This window comes from Limulus polyphemus, unplaced genomic scaffold (assembly GCF_000517525.1).
Source record: "Limulus polyphemus unplaced genomic scaffold, Limulus_polyphemus-2.1.2 Scaffold957, whole genome shotgun sequence".
In the NCBI taxonomy this organism is placed as follows: domain Eukaryota; kingdom Metazoa; phylum Arthropoda; class Merostomata; order Xiphosura; family Limulidae; genus Limulus; species Limulus polyphemus.
The window spans coordinates 143,241-165,396 of record NW_013666567.1 but is presented as its reverse complement, the minus strand read 5'-3'; the positions used below and the strand labels follow the sequence as shown (position 1 = coordinate 165,396).

At 33.9% G+C, this 22,156-nt stretch overlaps 2 protein-coding genes across 4 annotated transcripts in view; one reads left to right on the top strand and one right to left on the bottom strand.

Moving 5' to 3' along the window:
• The window catches only part of LOC106461432 (AN1-type zinc finger protein 2A-like), a 126,557-nt gene that overhangs the window by 64,625 nt on the left and 39,776 nt on the right, over positions 1-22,156 (bottom strand). The window contains exons 2-3 of one of the 3 annotated variants that reach the window (XM_022388395.1): positions 9,767-10,033; positions 7,647-7,844 (exon numbers count right to left, since the gene is read on the bottom strand). The exons of 1 other annotated variant lie outside the window; for it this stretch is intronic. The gene's annotated coding sequence lies outside the window, so the exon portion shown is untranslated. The remainder of the gene's footprint in view (positions 1-7,646; positions 7,845-9,766; positions 10,034-22,156) is intronic. One more of the 3 variants, XM_022388396.1, reaches the window with a different exon arrangement.
• LOC111086252 (homeobox protein pal-1-like) lies at positions 317-14,969 on the top strand. Its single transcript, XM_022388391.1, has 2 exons — positions 317-1,529; positions 10,405-14,969. The coding sequence occupies exons 1-2, from the start codon at positions 914-916 to the stop codon at positions 10,716-10,718; spliced, it is 930 nt and encodes a 309-aa protein (XP_022244099.1). The 5' UTR covers positions 317-913; the 3' UTR covers positions 10,719-14,969.

Below are 22,156 nucleotides of genomic sequence, written 5' to 3'. Positions count from 1 at the left end.
GGGATACTCACAAACTTGTGTTTCTCTTCACCCCGTGCAATGAGAAAGTTAATGCCAAAGGATTTGAAGTGGAATAGCCTCAAAGCTTAATTTTGAAGAAGCAGTCAGGATGAGAAGTTTTTGAGTAGTGAAGAGACGTGGAAGATGCCATATCAAACCCGGAGAGAAAGCCGTGAAGAGAGACCGTTGATCGGTGGTTGGAGTCGAAGCACATGTAGCTGCAGCACGTGGTGATGACGTCAGCCGAAAATGATGATCGAGTTGAGTGGAGAAGTGTGACCAAACACACAAGTTCGTGTTTGTTTGGTTGTGAAAAGTTACGTAAAAGTTTTGAAATTTAAAATGGTATATAGGATAAAAAATAATCCTGAGTCAATTGGATTAACTAGTCTAACAGCCCTTTTCAGGGAGGAGGGGGGCTGGGATAGAATTATCCAATGCCCTGATTGATTTAGTTACAGGGGGAAACAAGAGTGCCAGTTTCTGGAGCCATTTCAATGGAACACAGATGTCCTTGAGTTGGTCTCATAAGAGGCTCCACCTACCGCTGTTTCCTTATCAACTGCTTTACCATTGTGTTAACTCATTGGCTGAATTAAGAAGACCTGGGAGGAGATAAAGCCTTAGCCAATCATTTGCACAGATCTACCGTAGATATACTAGATAAGCTAGCTCATTAAGGTGGGAAAAAGTGTGACCAACATTCCAGTGAAAGAAATGGTATGCTGTTCGGAAAAATAAGACTTAGATTTATGGGAGATAAAACCAAACCGTCATTCTAAAAAGTGCCATTATTACATACAAACCGATGGTCACAAGAAGTTTCCGTTTCTCTTAGTACAACTGGGAGAATTTCTTGACCAAGTCCTCTGACAGAATTGCATCTTGATAATGTCCAGACAGAAGTAACACTATGGTCCTTTATTACGATAATCACTACGCTATGTTTCCTGCACCGTCTCATCAGGCGACCTTTAACTCATATCCATGTTCTTCAAATCCAATTCAACAGGTTTCAATGGCACAGTGTGGGCCTGGTCAACAGGGTTATGATCTGGAATGTCCAATGTCTGAAGCCATGCTTCAACAGGGCTGGCATTCTCCGTTTTACCCAAATTCTAGCACTAACGGCAGCTCGTGTGCTCATATGACCACAAACCCAAACTATTATGAAGAATGGCCTCAGTCGCAAGGTTCGTTATCTAATTCTAGTCCTTGTTCCAATGTATGCATGCCAGTAAACTTATCTCCGACTGCCAGTCAACAGTGTAATTTCAGGCTTCCTACCTACAGACAACAAGATATTTTGTCTAACTCTCAAGGAACAGTAAGTTTGACAGAAGTGGTTTATTCCAGTGACAACGGAGTTACAGTATCGACGGACGAGTCCCTGTCCGCAAGCTCTGGAATCAGCGTTAATATAGTTCCGTCACCGGCTAGTCGCTACCAGTCTCGACTACAACCTGCACATAGTCCGTACGAGTGGATGAAGCGACCGTCCTGCCAACAATCAGACCAATTACACCCAGGTTTGTTATCCAAACATTTTGATATATTGTCATTTTTGATACCTTAACTGTTCTCATCTCTTTTCTATTTAACATTTTCGTTTGTCTTCAATACTTGTAAGTATTCTCAGTAATATTCAAATGTCACAATTTACAGTATAGTGTTTTTAGAAGACATAAAAGACGTTATAAAAAAATAAATATATTGTATTCTTTACACAATCATGCTTCCATGCGTGTCGTGATGAGTTTGTTATATACTGTATATAATATAGCTTTATATCGAGATATGAGCATTTAGTATTAATAGTTCTGTTTGTAATTAAGCACAAAACTACACCATGGGGTTATCTGCGCTTTGCCCACAACGTGTATCGAAACCCGGTTTCTAGCGTTGAAATTCCGCAGACATGCTGCTGTGCCACTGGGAAGTCTCATAATTCTCTGAAATATATATAGTATTGAATTAAAACCAAATATATAATCTATAAAATAATTGTGAATACTGTAGATACAACGCTCTAAAATAATTATGATTAAAAGAAACAAATAAATATCTTGTAAAAGGTTTAAAATAATGTAAAACCAGCCTCGAGTTTCTTCTACTAAGCCTAACACACAAGGAATTAGTTTAATGATTATCCCGAAAAAAATCTTGGTATTTGTCAAAAATAATTGCACATTTTTTAGATAATGTGTAAAGTTTGATATTTCAGGTTCGAAAAAAATGGCACTCAAACGTATTTGTTATCGCCAGCAATTCTGTTGTTTTTTGTGAGTTCTGATTTTATATATATATATATATTAATCGTTTACCCGTGTAGTTTCATGTAAGTTGTTTTAAAAATAACAAGATATTGATAAATTTGTGTTTGCACAATTATTATTTGGTATCAGGCCTAGAAGAAATAAAAACGGTAGTTCACTACTCAGCTCATTAGGCTTACGAATTACTTAATATCAGTTATTGATAAATGCAGCCAATCATGATGAAGAGACGATTTTGATTCAGTTTAACCCTGAGTAAAAAAAAAGAAAATTAATTAATGAAGCTATTTATTCTCCCTAGAATAGTTCACATTTAGCTTAGTATGATTTTATTTCCAAGAGATAACAAGGGGTCATTTGGCTCATTTAGGCTATCCGAGTTTCCAGATCTTACTATTAATACATTTAATGCAACATCCGATTATTTTAAAGAAATTAATTGTTGGTTTAGAAGTAGTGTGATTAACATTTTGTTATACAAAGAAGAATGTATTATTAGTTATTAGAGTTAGTACTAGTATGTGAAAACATTCGTTTCCATTTATGCGTAATGCTTGTTTGTTTGTAATTAAACACAAAGCTACACAATGGGCTATCTGTGCTCTGCCCACCATGGATATCGGATTCTAGTGTTATAAGTCCGCAGACATACCGCTCTGCCACTGGGGGCATGCGTAATGCAAAATTGATTATATCTCACTATAACAAAACGTTAAATTTAAAACAATAGGCATTAAAAAAAGCTGTTAAAATTAAACTTAATATATCAATAAAGTTTAGAATTAGTAGATCTAAGTAGAAGAGCTTTAAATAACTAGAATTTTAAAAAAGAAGTCATTAAGTGAAAAAATACTGTAAAGATATATATATATATACCTTTATAGCTCCCTCACATTACCAGTACTTCTTCTGTTGAGTGTATATGAATAAAAAATGGAAAAATTAATGTTATGTAACAAGTGTCATATGACCTTTATAAGTGTATGCAAAAACCCCTATCTTAAATTAGTTTAAATTCCAAACTTTCTGAGGAAGGCAACAAGGGGAGTCTTTAAATATTTGTTTAAAAACATCTATTTTTGTTTCTACAAAACCAGAAAAAGTACAGATCTTTTAAAGACCCCAAAACAATAAACTAAATAATTATGAAAATGAGAACTCATTGGAATCGGAAATAAACCAGGTATTATAAGCTGCTTTGCTTTTTTAGACAGGTTTCCTGTAGTTTCTCAGTTTCTTTACTTTGTTGCACATAGCCTTATTGACAACTAAAACACTAATTCTATTCAATTATCTCTGCTTGGCATGGCCAGGTAGTTAAGGCGTTTGACTTGCAATCCGAGGGTCGCGTGTTCGAAGCCCTGTCATCGAACATGCCCTTTTAGCCGTGGGAGCGTTATAAGTAACGGCCAATCCCACCATTCGTTGGTGAAAGAGTAGCCCAAGAGTTGGTTGTAGGTGATGATGACTAGCTGCCTTCCCTCCAGTCTTACGCTGCTGAATTAGAGATGGTTAGCACAGATAGCCCTCCTGTAGCTTTGAGCGAAATTCAAACCAAACCAATGCACAGATTTACTCCAGTAATTAAAATGTATTTTAAAATTTTCTTCTGTTGCGTTCTCGAAATAATTTATTACAATTAGCAGAAGTATCTGGTTAGTCTGATTTTGAATATAAGTAATATAATGGGTTAACCATAGTGTGAAGAACTAAAAGGATTTTGAAATGTTCATAACAACTTCTTTCACAAATCTAATAGGATAATGATTATTCAACAGAAATATTTTATTTCTAATAAATGATGATCTATTCTTTTAACACTTGAGACTAGAAAACAAAACCTTCCAAATAAAGAATTGGAATATATAATTGAATATATTTTGAGTGATTACCAAAACTCGTAACATAACGATGAGATTTAGCGATTTTATGTTATTTTTCTTAAGCAAAATCAAAACATCTGAAAATACTTTTTGTTTTATCAGGTTCATGAGTAAAATTTGCAATTCGAATAAGTTTTAAGAATTTCGTGCAAAGCTACTCAAAGCCCGTCTACGTATAACCATCTCTAACGTTAACTTACAGACCAGAGAGTAGACATCACCAGGCACCAATTTTTGACTGATCGAATAGTGGGATTTGGCCTTACTCATCTAGAGTAAGTTTCGGAGCGCGATTTTAGTTTTTGCGGTAACGGATCCCCAGATTTGCGTTCCGGGCATACTAGCCATAGAGCACGTCTGGCCCACATTTCGAACAAATATTATTCAAGGTGTTATAAAATTCACTAATACCAGACATTGAACTTTTTTCAAGAAGTTTATTAATGAAGCCTATATTATATTTTATACTTTTATCCATCTACCAGATTATTTCAACAACATATTCAACAATGACTAAGAATCTCAACAGATTTGTTACACTCACCGATTATGAGCTGGTCTGAAATTTTGCCAGAATTCTGTAACCGTAATGTTTACAAGTCTTGTACGGTTTCAAAAATAAATCTTATCTCAGTATATTTATGCAGTTTTGGTAATACATAAAAATGTTAAACTACTTTTGGATATAATAAATTTTCTTAATATTTTGGATCTCAAAAGTTTGCTGAATATTAAAATTTCTTTCACTGGTGTTACCGCTGAATAAACGTTGAAAACCCACACTGTGGTAATGGGGATGATCTGTATCCCGTTTATGGAAAACAATTTTCTTTTATTTTGCGAGTTTTAAAACTTATCCGGTCCCATGACCCAGAAATCTGCAAAATTAAAAACAGACACTATAAAGGTCGAATTACGAACCTTCAGTCCTATAAAGGACTTTTTTAAAAGTTCATATTCAAAAATCCGTTTTTTATTTTTATATATATTTAACCTGTGTAATAACGGCTAAAATAAAAATTTGTTTTTGCAGTTACAGTCTTTAGGCGTGTTGTTGTTTTTACTACCCACATGAATTATGCTTCCTTTGTTTATTATACATATATACTGTATAAAATGAACATTAATATTTGCATAACATATTTAAACTGATACACATTCTTGTATAAATCGTACTAAAGAAACATGCCTCACCAATGAACTTGGAGACTTATCAAATAAAGTAAAATAAGGTTCGTAATTGTTCTTAAATTCCTGACCCCAGTGGCTAAGCAGTAAGGTTGAGGGATTATAACGCTAAATTTCAATGTTCGAGCCCTGCGCTGAGCACAGCACAGATAGTTAATCATGCAGTTTTGCGCTTAACAAGAACAAACCTTGAAATATTGTAAAGTCATAGAAAATTAGCACTATTGAATATCATGGAAAACGGATCTTTTTTAAGTCATGGTCCTGGATAAAAATACTAAAATTTCAGATAAGAATTAAACTAAAAAGGTAAAAACACTTATAAATTTTGGTATTGGACTTATTTATATTTCATGTCGGCCATTGTGAATCTCAAGCCTCGCGAGATCCAAGTTTGTTGCAAATTCCGTTGTTGGACACGTTTGAGAAACGAAAATATCAATTTAATTCTTTGTGAAAGGAATCTAAGTCCTGCAAGATTGATTATTGGTCCTGTTACAATTAACATTTTGAAGTTTGCGAAGCCTGTGGACAAAATGAGGTGTGAAGTTCCATTGTTTTTACTGCTGAGTTTATTTTTTATATATTATAGTTAATATAATTTTGAAGAGCAAAGTTATGGATGTTTTTCTCCATAATGGATATTCAGAACTTTCGAAACTCGGGCTCATACAAACTGAGGAAGGATGTCACACAAAACATGAACATGAGAGTTCGGCCAGTTAGTTGTGATACATTAATTTTAAAACTTCAGTGTTCTTTTTTAATTTACAAAGTGTTAATTGAAATATTTGCTGAAATAAGATGATTCAAAATCATATGAGGGCAGAGACGCCAAAAACTGTTTATTTAGAAAGGGCTATATTTGCTTTGCCCACTACGGGTATCGAATACAATACAATACAGTCCAATACAAGAGTATATTAAGCAATGCAGCTAGACATACATTTTTTATTCCATTTTTTGACAGTAGCAGATAGTGGTTTTAATTATAAATTAGTTAATGAGAAGTAGAGGTCAGCTTATGCTTGTTCAAGTCATAGAAATGATAATAACGAAAAGTGTCGTTTTCCAATTTATTAAGAAACGCACAAAGCACCGTGCGTTCTTCCCTTATACTAGATAGTGGTTTTAATTATAAATTAGTTAATGAGAAGTAGAGGTCAGCTTATGCTTGTTCAACTCATAGAAATGATAATAACGAAAAGTGTCGTTTTCCAATTTATTAAGAAACGCACAAAGCACCGTGCGTTCTTCCCTTATACTAGTACGGGACAAAAGGATATCAAAAGACACTACCAGCCACACATTGAAGATAACAGGAGCCGCTAGAGATATACTGATACTTCTGGCCTCGGGGATGGCATTACTAGTAGTCAGTAGACAATTCCCGGTGACCTCCAGTCTCAGTCCACCTGTGACAAATCAGCTCTCAGGGAAAACGCGTTATCGAACTCAGGCAGTGTCCAACTGGGCGGTACCTTTTGACAGTTACGGCAGGCAGTTAGTATTAATACAAGTTCACCCATAGCAACAATGAAGATGGTATTCTGTTGTTTTTTCTCTCTCTCTTTTCCTCGAAACATGGATATGTCATTAGTGAGAGATCACACTGTTAGGTCTCAATTGTGTATAGTGAGCAACAGTTGAAATTTATAATGAATTGTTTCTTCATAACTCCAAATGTCGCCATTTTTACTATTTTAATAGAGTAATATTTCATATTAAATATGCGTGTATTTCAAACAAACATATAGCATTATTAATACTTAAAGGTTCACGATAACAGTTTGGTACATTTTACGACGAAATCATAGCAGATTCGTGATATTAGTATTTACACACTATGACTAAACTTCCAATTTAAATTCATTCATAAGTTTAGCAAATGAAAAGTTACATATAATCGAATGATTATATTACATGAAAATAATATGAATTACATCATTGAATTATTATTGCTTGTATGTGTAAGTTTGATTATAATTAGTTTACATATAATATAAAAAAGGTTATGAGTTAAACGTCGAAAGTTAGTGATTATAATTGGTTTACATATAATATAAAAAAGGTTATGAGTTAAACGTCGAAAGCTAGCTTTCGACGTTTAACTCATAACCTTTTTTATATTAATGTAAACCAATTATAATCACTAAGTAGTTTTGGAAACCAGTAGGCCTAATATGATAAAAATCACGTAAACCGTATAATTTTTTTTTCAAATTCCTCCTAATTTATTTACTTTGGATTTGAAACCAAAGGTGCGTAGAAATAACATTTTAGATCTATCTATACATACATCTTTTGTCTCCCACAAATCACTGCCCAAAAAGCTGGGCGATGAGAAACAGGTTTTTCTAAAACGCTATTCACATATATATATGGTATGAAACTTTGAATGTCCAAGGCTGGAGAAACTGGAACCCAATAGTCCTAACATTTGTCTTTCATCCTCCAGCCCAGCTTTTCTGAATCCGAAATGGGTAAATTCAGAGAACTATGAGAGGAAAACAATCAGCAGTGAGTGACATACACTAAATGTCGCACTATCTATTACTTTACTGTAAATACAAAAAATATATGTGTCAAAATTACAGGTTGAACTAGCATTTGCATTAGCAAATATATCAATGTTCTTCCTGTTTTTAATATTTCCTCTATGGCTAAAAATGAACTACTTGTGTGTCAAATTAAACGTTTAATTAAAAAAAAAACATCTTAGGACGAGTTAGAGACTGGACCAGCTAGTATTTTTACCAATAGAATCCAGTTTCCGACAAAACCCACCTATTCCACAGACCTGTAATGTTAATTAAGTTGTTTCTCTGTTCTGAGCCATCGTTGTGACTGTTTGTGTGTTTAACGAGCTGTTTGTTTCGAGGATGTTTTATGGCCAATCGTATTACCTTCGTGAACAATAAGCGATTCGGATTTCATTCTACTGAGTGAGAAACGAATAGACCTGAATTTTCACGCTGCGGGAGCTTGTGCAATGTATTTATTATATGTTTGTCGAAATTTAGAACCGTCGACAAGACAGTATACTTATAATGTTATATATGTAGTTCCGCACTTAATCCATTGAGGCAGTGCTAAAGTTCACAATTATAACACGGATAATGTAATACCTATAATATTTTAACACACACAAATGTTACTTGTATATTTTCTGTCATTTAAAGAATTGCAAGAGAAGTTTAATTAGGACTTATCTAAGCATCGTAAGATTAAAAAATTGTTGGGAAATAATTAACAGCTGTCACATTAATAATACTTTTGTGTTCTATTGTTGATTATACTCGGCTTTACTGATGACATTTGAAATCACAATTGCATTAGCTTTTTCAATAATTTTCTTTCCATTAAGACATTTAATTTCCAGATGTTAATGTTATTTGCATTTTTTTTACGAAATGAGCTGTTGTATTCCTTCTGTGCTTTATTTGCACGTCGATTATTTAGACCCCCTCAGTAGACTATTTTTTCAAAACATCGAATAGAATCGTCAATAAAGATATTCTTTGTACTTACGTTAGAAAGTTAAAAAGTATAATTACACTTACAAATAACATACTATTAATACGAATTCTATCTTCTGGGTCACCATCAAAATACATTGAAGCCGTGCTGTCAAATAGAGCAATTTTTCATACAATATTTTCTGCGGTTTTACTGCAGTGTATGTATGTATTGTGTGTGCCGTTTCAGTGTCATGGGGAGATATGCCATTTTATATCAAAGAAAACAATAGCGTTTTACATTTCCAATAAAATAATAACAGTTTAATTTTCCTTGAATAATTGAAAAAGAGAGCAGGTTAAAAACCAAATGTGGACAAATTAGTTCAATTCTGCACTTGAAAGGTATAGCGATATTTAATAATTTTTATTTAACCTTAATCACGATTTATGACAAATTTACGACCATTTATTTTATATCTTTTAAAAGTTAAATGCACTTAAAGGAATAAGTGTACCATTCGGGTAGAGGCACAGATGTACTATTCCAACAACACCACAATACACGTACAAAGCTTTGTTGTGAACAATTTAATTTAAAGTGCTCTGCCTCCGATCTATGGCCTCATTTGTTCTTCACGTGTTTGTATATTATTACGGAATTAAAGTGTCTTGGTATCATATATGAGCTAGACGGAATGTTTATCTTTTAAGTGGAATTAGAAACTTTATGGAACCACAAGCGAATAATTTCCTCAATTCATAATGCTTCAAGAGCACTAGTTAACCCGACAGTAATCAAAAGACATTAAACCAAAGCTTTCAATTTAAACTTTCCTATGTAACATTGCTAAGTTATATAAAAGTACTGTAAGTTTATGGCGTGCATCTACACTACAAGAAATAATCATAAGCTTAATTCCCCCCCCCCAGTGGCACAGCGGTATGTCTGCGGACTTACCCGTGGTGGGCAGAGCCCAGATAGCCCATTGTGTAGCTTTGTGCTTAACTTCAAACAATAAGCTTAACTCGACAGGCTGTTTTTATGAAGCTGATTAAACGTCCCCTCAAGCAAAAGTTGGACAACTTGTCAAGTTGCTTAGATTCTCAAAGTGCCTTAGTTATATGTTGTCGCACTCTTACACGCCGTAATTCCTGGGGAGCGTGATGTTTGGTGTTTTATCCACAATCATCTTTAAGCGGGTAGCTTGCCGGTGTATTTACGTACCTAAAGATCAATGTCACTTTGTAAAACCACACATCAATAGTTGAACATCTTAACTTGTAAGCTGCGCCATTCTCCCTTGAATATCTCTATTGTTTTTATAAGCTGGATAATTAAAAATGTTAAACAATCTTTGTAGTGAACTAAGTTGAACTGATATTAAGTAAAATATTATATTACGTTTGTAATTTAATTGCTTTACCATTGCGATATCTCTATCTATCTTAAGAAAATAAAACAGCAAAATATACTTGTAGGCTGCGATGATAAGTGTTTATTTTAATATCCTTCACTGAAATACACATTTCTTAAATAATTGTTACATTCAATAAATCTTGTTCTGACTTAACATATTTCTTACTTTTATATTGCAGTAAAAACCAGGACTAAAGAGAAATACCGTGTAGTCTACACCGACCACCAAAGACTGGAATTAGAGAAAGAATTCTATTACAGTCGTTACATCACCATTCGGCGAAAAAGTGAACTAGCTGCTATGTTAGGCCTATCAGAGCGACAAGTGAAAATATGGTTTCAAAACCGTAGGGCCAAAGAAAGAAAACAAGCAAGGAAGCGGGAAGATATCTTACAGAAAGAAAAGGAACATAGTATTAACTCTGCTCCAGATTGTGTTATAAACAAATCCATGTCTGCTGTGATAAATATGAACTCGGGTCACTGTATTTAAGAATTTATTCAAACAATTTCTAACAACGAGACTCTTTGGAGTGTCTGTAATTATATTCGACTTGATTGCCATTTCGAATTTTACTCTTTTCTGTTCTATTAAAGTTGAAGAGATGCTTGTGTTACGAACAGCGAACATGATCCAACCACTATGAAGCGAAAAATCATAAAAGCATCACTCTAGCAAGTGCTTTTCTATTTTAACAAAAATAGAAATATATTTTGTAGAAATGGAGTGTCTATAGACTGTCCAGTAGCAATCTGTTGTAATTCGACTTGAATTTATTATGTGACTTAGCATCACACGGGGAGAACTGTTTGGTCTGCATACTGTTACGGATTGCTAAAGAGACAAAAATTGATGTACATATTGGGGTGCAATTTTGATGACCTAAATAAATATTTTGTTTTGTAATTTTGGTTTTTTCGCTTAAACACTGATATTATTTTAGGTTTTTGAACGTTTAAAGGTAGTAGTTATTTAGCAAAATCTATTTTTCAGGATGGTCGTACATTTTCACTAAAAGTAAGGCGGCCTAGCTTATTCATGATTTATGTTTAACTATAAACTAATAATCAACGGTTTATCTCTTTTTACAAGCATGTCTCAAATCAGATCAGAGCAAACTATGATTCAATGTCTAGAGCTAAGCATTTTAGTCGTATGCAAATACTTCACAAGGCATGTCAAGTAATACCAGATGTAAAGCTTGATTTTATGTTAGATTGCATCTCAATTCTACGTGACAGACAGCTGTTGGTTGAACTTAAGTATTATTGTTAGTAAACAAATTTGTTTTGATTGTTAAGCACAAAACTACAAAATGGGCTATCAGTACTGTGCCCACCTCGAGTACTGAAAACCGAATTTTGGCTTTATAAGCCCTCAGACCTATCGCTGAGCCACCAGGGCGGCTGGTTTGTTTGTAATTAAGCACAAAGCTACGCAACTGGCTATCTGTGCTCTGCCCACCATGGGTATCGAAACCAGAATTCTATCGTTGTAAGTCCGCAAGCATACCGCTGTGCCACTGGGGGGGGGGGGGCAGGGCGGTTAGTAAATAAGATCAATGCATATATCACTAACACCCGAGTGCCTCAGGAATTAAATCTGAAAACAATTTATTTTACGGAACCTTACGGTGCGCTTGGAAACACATAGTAATCTTAATTTGTGTAAAATTATTTCAAAGTAATTTATGTAAAATATGTATTTTTTATACTTAGTCTGTTACGTCCTTTTTATGAAAGGCCAATGTAAAGGATATTTTGGATCATCATACTTCTGAATCATCGGGTGATTGTATGTTGAATGGACTTATTAACCAAGTTCAATGGACAGTTATCTATTTCTGTTGCAAACACCAACCTGTTTTGCATTTTTGAATTCCTCATAAAAGAAAATTTTTCATTAAGTTTGAAGGCTTTCTTGAATAGCTGTGAAGGTCGTTGAAACAAATTTGTTAAAATGTGCGTAATGACCAGAAAGAAAAGGTATATTTGAGATATAAGATGTATTCATCAGTTTCTTTGTGAACCAAGGTGTGAAGTAGGGCTAATTTAGTCTCTGGTATTTTGTTATAAATTTAATATTTCTGTTTTCAAGCAGTTCAGAAACTTGTTAACATATAAGAACATTCAACGAATACATGAATATAAAACTAGGCTTTATATCGTACTGTAAAATATGTACTTTAGAAAACTATTGGTTCGGTACCAAAATAACTAGTACTTTCGATACCATTTAAAAATCTGATATTTATTGCTTTATAAGTAATAAATGATCCTATTTTAATGTAACTTTACGGTAAATTGCACGAGAGTCAGCCTGGTAGTTTTCTGAACATTTACATTAGAGTTTTGCTATTATTGCAAACAATGTCACATTATTTGAGCCATAACGGGGTATACTTATAAATATACTAAGAACATTGATTTAATTTTGGTCCCTAAATGTACAGAAAAAATAAACAAAAGCTAAGTACTACACATTTGCAGAAAGGGTGGATGTATAGCATCCCATAATCACGTGACACGTTTAAAACACCAATCATTCTTTAGGACTATGTACACGATTAGCGTATGCCAGAGATTTTGGAATAATTTGGTCAGCAAAAGAAAGGCTGTTGGAAAGAAAATGATCGGTTACTTTCGATATTGTCAGTTTATTTTAACCTTCTTATGTTCTCATGTTATTATACTTGCACACTGATACCATACTGTAAATCAACTGTGCAATATATATCAAAGTTTTTGGATGTTAAAACATTTAATTTATCCAAACCGGAAAGCGTATGAGGTTAAATCGTCCCGTTGGGAAGAAAGTATTTTTAACTTATTCACGTAATAAAATAAGGATCCAATTTAAAGTCGTACATCAGTGTTTTAAGTCATAATTATGAATTAAGAACTTATTATTAACTACATGTCTTAGTAGTTAGCCCAACACTGATATCACGATATATTTATTTGTTTAATATGATTCTCTGAAACTATTTTACCTTCTAGCAAGTTATCATATTCAGTTGAACGAACACGGGTATTTGCAATACAATATTTATATTTTTAAATATTAGTTAAAACTTTCATAGACCTAACACAAAGGAATGGTTTTATAACGGCTATATTTTCCCGTGAGATGGTTGGTTGCTCAGGCTGATAACAGAGCTAAAATGGTTTATGACTCTTATTATCTAGAGGCTTAGATGTATTGAAAATTTCCACCCATTTTGTCTTGGGCTATTTGTTATTCTATCAGTTGTAATTCAGACGCTGATCAGTTTGTCATGCTCTAGTTCTCGGTTTTTTTCTACATTTTTTCTCTGCTGATTCTATTGCTACGCCTTAAGTTAATAGCTTCGTAAACTCCCACCAATTCAGTTTCTCGCGTAAGTAGGAACCGAAACGAATTTGAAATGTCGGCTGTTTCAAGCTAGTAGATCTGAGAAGGGTCAGAGCGACGTGGTTTCGGAAGTTTGTCACCAACAAAATAACAAAAATAAAATAGTGCGGTTTAAGACAAGTACGAAAACTCTAATTCCTGAATATTAGACTGCTCGTTATCCTCCTGACATGTTGAAGTATATAGGTCATGACAAAGTTCAAACGTATGACATTAGAAATCACCATTTTGTTTGAACCTGTACCCAACATCTCGGTAGGAATTTAATTGAATAGAAAATATTTCTAAGATATCTAGATTAATCAGCAGTGTACATTTGTATGTTGTATTTTATTGTCTTGTAAATGTAATCACATTGTACATGTACAAAACTCTCAGTGATTTATTTTCAAAAATTTATCTGAAAGTGGCTCCCTCCTTCGTTAAGTTTGAAATACTTGATCTCAGATAGGATAAAATGTACAAAGAAAAGAAATAGAAATAAACAAAACTGATTTTATTTACGAGTCTTAACTCTTTATTATGGTTTTTTTTTGCCAATCCTCAAAATAATTTGCTAATGAAGACAATGACTGTTGAGAGGATGAAAAGTGTTTTATTTACATGAGTTGTACGTTTCTAAATACACTCATTCCACGATCATTTGCAAAGTCTGAAAACATAGTGCATTGGTATATGTCAGTACAAATTAAGTAAACACTTAATGATATTTGAGAACGTGAAGTTTATAAAACATTTAAGAGGAACAAGTGCTAAAATAAACACAAACCATGGCGTAACTTAAATACAATAACAACATTAATATTAGTCTGAATTTACAATGACGCAAATTAAAGTATTAGTGATGTTCTATTAAGTGTTAACATTTTCAAAATAAGCTTTCACTGGTATTTTTCATGTTAAAAGACGTGCTGGTGAAAATGAAAAGCACTGGAAAATATACGCATTTATTCACAGGTGTATATTATAATTAATTTATAATACATGTGTGCAACTGTAATACTTTCCTAGTAAGTTATATACATGTGTATTTAACGACAAAAAATTGAAATCTTTGTAAGAAAACCTGGTTTTATTTTCTGTAAAAGTTGAATTTGCTGTATATTTGAACAAACATAATCGCACAGAATGACATGTGATTATTGTGTAATGACTGTATCAGGAAATAAATAAATTCATGGACCTGAATGTGTAAAAAAATGTGTTTGAGACTAAGTATTTCACAAAGCAATATCGGTTAGGAATCTTGGCAATGCTTAATATACCATCTAAAGTCCAGAACAAAGTTCGCTTGGCTTTTTCAACCAAGTATTAGATATCGTAGTGCATGAATGTTAAATAAGAAAACAAAAAAATATATAGATACTCGTAGTAAATGGTGGTGTTTGTTATTAAACACAAAGGATTGTCTTTGCTCTGCCCACCACGGGTATCGAAACCCGGTTTTTAGCAGTATACTCGAAGTAAATGGTGGTGTTTGTTATTAAACACAAAGGATTGTCTTTGCTCTGCCCACCACGGGTATCGAAACCCGGTTTTTAGCAGTATAAGTCCGCAGACATACAGCTGTGCCACTGTGCTCACGTAAGTGAGAAGCAACTTGTCTAGTGAGCTTAACATATAAAATTATTATTACTACAGAGAAATGCTGTGTTAATAGTACCTTTAATATAAAAATGCGAATTCGATCTCAATAAAATTGGTTTTGATTCGGACAAAATAAAAAAAAGTGTGGTACTATTAATTTAGGGTGAAGGACTTGTATTTTGTTTTTTTTTGTTCTTTGTCTTAGATTAACAACGTTAAATACAACAATGTTTTGGTATTCAATTTCTGATATATTTTTAATTAATTTTTAATATGCTGTTCATTTACAGATAGCTTGTGTCTTACTATTCTTTTTATTTGTCATTCAAAGGTTTTAATAAATACTTTCTTCCTGTTATATACTGTAACTAACTGTTCTCATTTTGATCTAGATTACTTCAATTAGGTAGGTATAAATAACTTCTTTAGCACCGTGACAGATTCTAAGTTAGCGCTGCCCTAATTTATGGATACATTTTTTTTATCATAAATGAATTTTAATTAACAGGAACGCTTCTATTCCAGTAAATCATATAATAACAACTTTGATTCTGCAGAGGTTAAAGGTGGGACCATCTTGGATTAAGTAATTGCTTGTGAAGGTAAGCAATACGAACTTTTCCTTTTAATTTTCATTTATTGTAGACAGCTTAAATCTGTATTTTTGTTTTAATAGAAGGACATATAGCAAGGAAAAAAAGAGACATAGGTCAAAGTTGGAAGACCCATGATGAGCTAGCGGGTCTCAGACTTTAGTGTTAAATGTTCTCTTGCACTCTTCCAATTGCTCCACATATTCACCTTCTAGCCTCCAGCTGAGTAACGTCGATCTGCAGCCCACACATAACTCCGCTAGTTACTGGTAATGTCGACCAGCCTCGACGCTTTGATATATAGGAGATAGTGTCAATATGAAACAAGCCAAGGTGTGCTGAAACTTTCTGGGGAGAATTCTTTATGGCTTCCACGTTCTCACTCAGCCTTCAGTGCATATGATTTCCATCACTACTTAATATTTATTATTTGCTACGTCTTAATAGTTAGCTCGACGTTGATTTGATATCACGAAATATATATTTGTTTAATATGATCCTGAAACTATTTTACGTTATCATATTCAGTCGAACGAACACGGGTATTTGCAATACAAATATTTTTATTTTTAAATATTAGTTAAACACCTTTCATATAGACCTAACTAAAATGAATGATTTTATAACGGCTATATTTTCCCGTGAGATGGTTGGTTGTTCAGACTGATAACAGAGCTAAAATGGTTTATGACTCTTATTATCTAGAGGCTTAGATGTATTGAAAATTTCCACCCATTTTGTCTTGGGCTATTTGTTATTCTATCAGTTGTAATTCAGACGCTGATCAGTTTGTCATGCTCTAGTTATCAGTCTTTTTCTACATTTTTTTCCCTGCTGATTCTATTGCTATGCCTTAAGTTAATAGCTTCGTAAACTCCTACCAAATCATTTTCCCGCGTAAGTAGGAACCGAAACGAATTTGAAATGTCTGCTGTTTCAAGCTAATAAATCTTGTCACCCACAAAATAACAAAAATGAAATAGTGCGATCTAAAACGGCAAATTTTACTAATTCATATCTTTACTTTGTATATGTCGATAAAATATAGAACAAGTATGAAAACTAATTCCTGAATATTAGACTGCTTGTTATCGTGACATGTGCTAGAATAAACACACAAATCATGGAATAGATTAAATGACTATCCATCCTAACTCTCACTTCGATTGGTTCAGTCAGATTACTCTGGCCAAGGTGGCTGCCTCTAGCAATTCGCTCTGAATGCTGGCTAAATAACGCTGGAAACAGTGGACTGTATGAGTGTACTTAGAATATGGTATCAGAATTCCTTTGAATGCATAAGTAATGTTTCATGGAAAACCATAGGAGCAGTATTATGCACTACCACATGCAGATGTAATAGTAGATGCTCTACATAAAACTCGCTGTTTTCTGTCTAAACATCAAGCCATACTTTCTGAGAGTGTAATATATTGGAAACCAAAAGTATTTTCTGTAATGGTGTGTAATTATGAACAGGTGACTGTGAAGTTACTAGCTGGAACAAGCTAGCATTACTTTGGCCACACTGTTGTTGCATGTGAATTCACTTCCTAAAGATCATCTGAGGGTCTCGGTAAGATACTGGGTGGGTATACCAGAAACTGGTATGAATGTCTCACAAAACAACCACTACGCAGGCTTCACTGGAGTACTAGGGATATAATATAGCCTGTGTTTAAGTAGATGGAGTGCTGAACTACAAAAGTTTATAATAATCAGAGAATGCTTGGTCATTTCCAGTAGCATTGTTAAGAAGAAATAAAGGACACCGCCAAAATTCTGTTTTGATTGTTGATGAGTTAATTTGTTAAGATGTATCATACATAAAAATGTTTCATCACTCTTACACAACAAATATCTAGACATTTTAGAGAGCCTCTGCTCGCTTAGCAGTTGAAAGTTTAAGCCTGTCTAATGGCAAGTAGAACTTGATGAAAACAGATGTAAGACTGCTTTCTGTACCCAAAGACTATGTTTTTGCTTTTAGCCAATTGGTCTGTGTAGTATGGCAACTTCTTCCAAGAAGGAGATGTACTCCACATTGCGTGGTTTATATATTCTAAAATGTGTCTATATATGGATGACATACCTTTGATTGATACACAGTGTAGATTGCATTTGAGAACTTAAGAACTGTACTTCACAGTGTAAGGAAAGCAGGGTAGAAAAAAGCTTAGATGGTACAGATTGCTTGTGTTTAATTAGACAGGGCGTACCTAGCTAGCTGTAAACGATTCTAATCCCTCCACGTTCTTGTGCAGTCACTCTGGTTATTACTGGTGCAGATACGTTTACCATTGTACATATCAAGTACACCAGAGAAATTTATTTTATTCATTACACCGTATGTATTGCACGCATTCATATATATATACGGGAACTCTGTCTTCCCTTTCTTGAATAGTGAGACTATCTCCTAACTATGAGGTCCTAACCAAGCTGGAATTTCAATATAGGTTAAATAAGAACTAGTTCGTGGTCATAATAAACATTATGCTTATCTTATAAGATATCCCCTGATGTAGTCTTACACGGTCTTGTTTTTACAAGGTGCTCTTAAAAACCAGAGAATATAGTCATAATAAAGAAGCAGACAGACACTGCTAATTGTATAAATTTGTCATTGTCATACTCCAAGGCAAACAAGTCAATCATACATTTTTTCAAGAGCCTCGTGTTTCACAGACTTGTTGGTTTCTGTTTTACGTGATGGCAATTGTGTACACGAGAAGAATTTCTAAAGAATATAGTCAATAAAAAAGCATTGTTTACTAATCTTGCTATGAGTGGAATAATGAGAAATTAAACCCTAATCACACTAAATGAGAGAAATAAATGTATAAGTTATCTCGGCTTTGCATCGTATTATTGACACTTTGTGGCCAACCTAAGACAGACACTTCACTCTCTAAGCTCAATAAAACTCATTTATTTGTTGAAACTTTAATCAATATATCAGAATTTGTCCATTTAAAGCCAGAAATGTTCATTTATACTAGATACAGACACCTATAATATTGGGATTAGAGCAGGCAGGGCAATCACATGTACAAGATGGTGTGGAGTATGTAATTCACACACTAGTTGTATGCTGCTCATTGCTGAATTGGATTACTGCAAAACAAGAAAATTATTTGCAGTCAAGGCCAAAATATAAACTTCACATAAACATAGTAAGGACACTTTCTGACAGTTGCATGAAAAGTTAATATAAAGGGACAAGAGGCAATGGTCTATTGTTTTAAAAATTTACAGGAAGGATTTAAGGTAGGAGATTCTCGATGATGGGTAATGGTCTATTGTTTTAAAAATTTACAGGAAGGATTTAAGGTAGGAGATTCTCGATGATAGGCAATGGTCTATTGTTTTAATAATTTACAGGAAGGATTTAAGGTAGGAGATTCTCGATGATGGGCAATGGTCTATTGTTTTAATAATTTACAGGAAGGATTTAAGGTAGGAGATTCTCGATGATGGGCAATGGTCTATTGTTTTAAAATTTACAGGAAGGATTTAAGGTAGGAGATTCTCGATGATGGGCAATGGTCTATTGTTTTGTAAAATTTACAGGAAGGATTTAAGGTAGGAGATTCTCAATGATGGGGCTGTATTCTATATATTGGGGGCACACATACTTTAGTATTTCGGAATATACCAAACTTATTAGTAAGCATTATTCGTTGGGCGTGGGGGCAACAAGGAAGGCTGCTAAGGGGAATTTTTGGTCATGGTTAGCTTCAGCTCTGACGTTAAAATGTAAATTTGAGTTATAGAAGGGTATAGTTTATGGTATAAACCTTCCACCAATGATCTTAATTTACAAACTTTAAAGTGGTGATATTTGTAGAGTGGTTGCATTTATTATTTCCTATTATTATTACTGTGAGAAAAGGGTTATATCAGCGTAAAAATATTTTCAACAATAAAACTTCACTTAATATAGTATCTGCACCATCTCATAACATCAATACAGGAAAGAAAAATCAACTCCACAGGCAGAGGCGATGGTAAGAAAGGGTTTACTATTTTAAAAAATTCGGTGCACTTTTTATAGTCTCTGGTTGCAGCTGATTGTTTGTTTGTAATTAAGCACAAAGCTACACAATGGACTATCTGTGCTCTGCCCACCACGGGTATCGAAACCCGGATTCTAGCGTCGTAAGTTCGCAGACATACCGCTGTACTACTAGGGGGCGTTGCAGCTGATACTAGCATATCCAGACTTGAAATGTTGAAAACGTTAACCAAGGTTTATGATCTCTATATCGGTTACCAATGGAGACAGTTTCTATCTTCACGTTCCACGAGTGGACAGTGGTAAGTCTATGGACAATAAAATTCGGGTTTTGATTCTCCGTGGTGGGCACAACAGATAGCCCCGATGATGAAAAAACCTTGTCGAAACGTTGTACATTTGCTGTTATGTTAAACTTATATTAACGTTTTTCTTCATTACCCATTCAAGCCGTCTCCAACCATTAGGTTTCAAATCCTTCAAGCTGAATCCAGTGGATTTCTGGCCTTGTAGTTACGTGGGGTGATAGAAGTCAGGGGCGTCATTTGGGAAGGGTGACAGGAACGGTCACCCTCTTCAAGTTCGGAATGGGACCCAAAATGGCAGTTTCAACGAGACATTTCTAGTCAGACTGTATTAATACTTATATACAAATTATGGCGTAGTGTAAATCCCCAGCTGAATTGAGGACCCACACAAGGGCAGCCGTTTTTTCCTTTTTTTTAAGTCCAGATTGTCAGGTTCAGAGAGATAAGCAACGTCCCTACGCCTAGTAACATCAATCAGAAAGGTTCTATAGACTTTCTTGTGTTTTCAATAAATGAAGTTGTCGTCTTTTTTATTATATTTATCTCAACTTTCATTGGTATGATTCTTTTAGTATAATAAGTAATGTTTTTGTTTAGACCAGTCAGTTTCATTAACTCTTGCAGAACCTCCTGTTCATGAGAGCTTACTCGTGTGCTTATATCCTGTAATCAATACCACACGTAAACGCAATATATAATGTGAAAATATCATGTAATGTGTGCAAGTTAGATCTTTTTAACCTGGCAGAAATACTACAGCAGTAATATAATTTTATAAAATGTCAGTTAGTCCATTAAAATAGTTTCACGGTGTTCTTTTTCTGTCAAGTTACGAAGATTTAACTTCAGTATTAACACAGTTACTTGTAATACTCGATTCAAGTGCCTTTCGAATAGTGTTGTGACTTTCAAAATTGTTTTTAAGTAGAAAATTGTTGTGTGGATTATCATTTAATTAGAAAATATTAAAACAACGAAAACAGAAAAGGTACTGTATAATAAGTGCATTAATTTTGTAATGTTTAGTAACATCGAAATGCTTTGAAACAAACAAAAGATTCATGACTGTTTGATTATGGTTGGAGTATATTAGTACATAAAGTTTCATGTGTGTTTGTATACATACGTATATGTATATAATTCTAGACATTTCATGTGTATCTAGCCTCCTAGTGGCTCAGCGGCAAGTCTGCGGACTCCCACCGCAATAAAACGGTGTTCGATAATCGTGGTGGGAACAGCATACATAGCCCATTGTGTAGCTTTGTGCTTAACAAGAAACAAACATAAAAACTTCTATATATAAAGATATTTACTCATAATTGCATAAATTTGTAAACTATAACAGCCAATTCCAAAATAATTAGTCTAATTTTGCTGGATTAAGGAATGTTAGACGTCTAATAAAAAATAAAATCTAATTAAGTTTTAGTGGTTTAGTGTAGCATAAGATGTAGAGACTAGATTGGTTTCAGCATCATCGCAATGACGACACATTTTCCTAGTTAGTTCGTGATTCAAGAACTTCATACGCTTTACTATAGCTATAAAACATTTTATGGGTTTTTGAAATGCACCAACTAAACTGTAAAATTTATGGTAAAAGTAATTAGATAGGATGAACCGTGCATATTACCGAAGTGTTTTATATCTACCCCGCAGTATCCTTCTCCGTCTCAGATTGGTTTTAACGAATAAAAATCTATGGTAAAAGTAATTAGATAGGATGAACCGTGCATATTACCGAAGTGTTTTATATCTACCCCGCAGTATCCTTCTCCGTCTCAGATTGTTTTTAACGAATAAAAATCTATGGTAAAAGTAATTAGATAGGATGAACCGTGCATATTACCGAAGTGTTTTATATCTACCCCGCAGTATCCTTCTCCGTCTCAGATTGTTTTTAACGAATAAAAATCTATGGTAAAAGTAATTAGATAGGATGAACTGTGCATATTACCGAAGTGTTTTATATCTACCCCGCAGTATCCTTCTCCGTCTCAGATTGTTTTTAACGAATAAAAATCTATG

Excerpts from the sequence above, each read along its gene's own strand:
- LOC111086252 (XM_022388391.1), top strand. The coding sequence starts at position 914 with ATGGTCCTTTATTACGATAATCACTACGCTATGTTTCCTGCACCGTCT. Across the intron at positions 1,530-10,404 it reads ATCAGACCAATTACACCCAG|TAAAAACCAGGACTAAAGAG; the intron begins GTTTGTTATCCA and ends TTTATATTGCAG.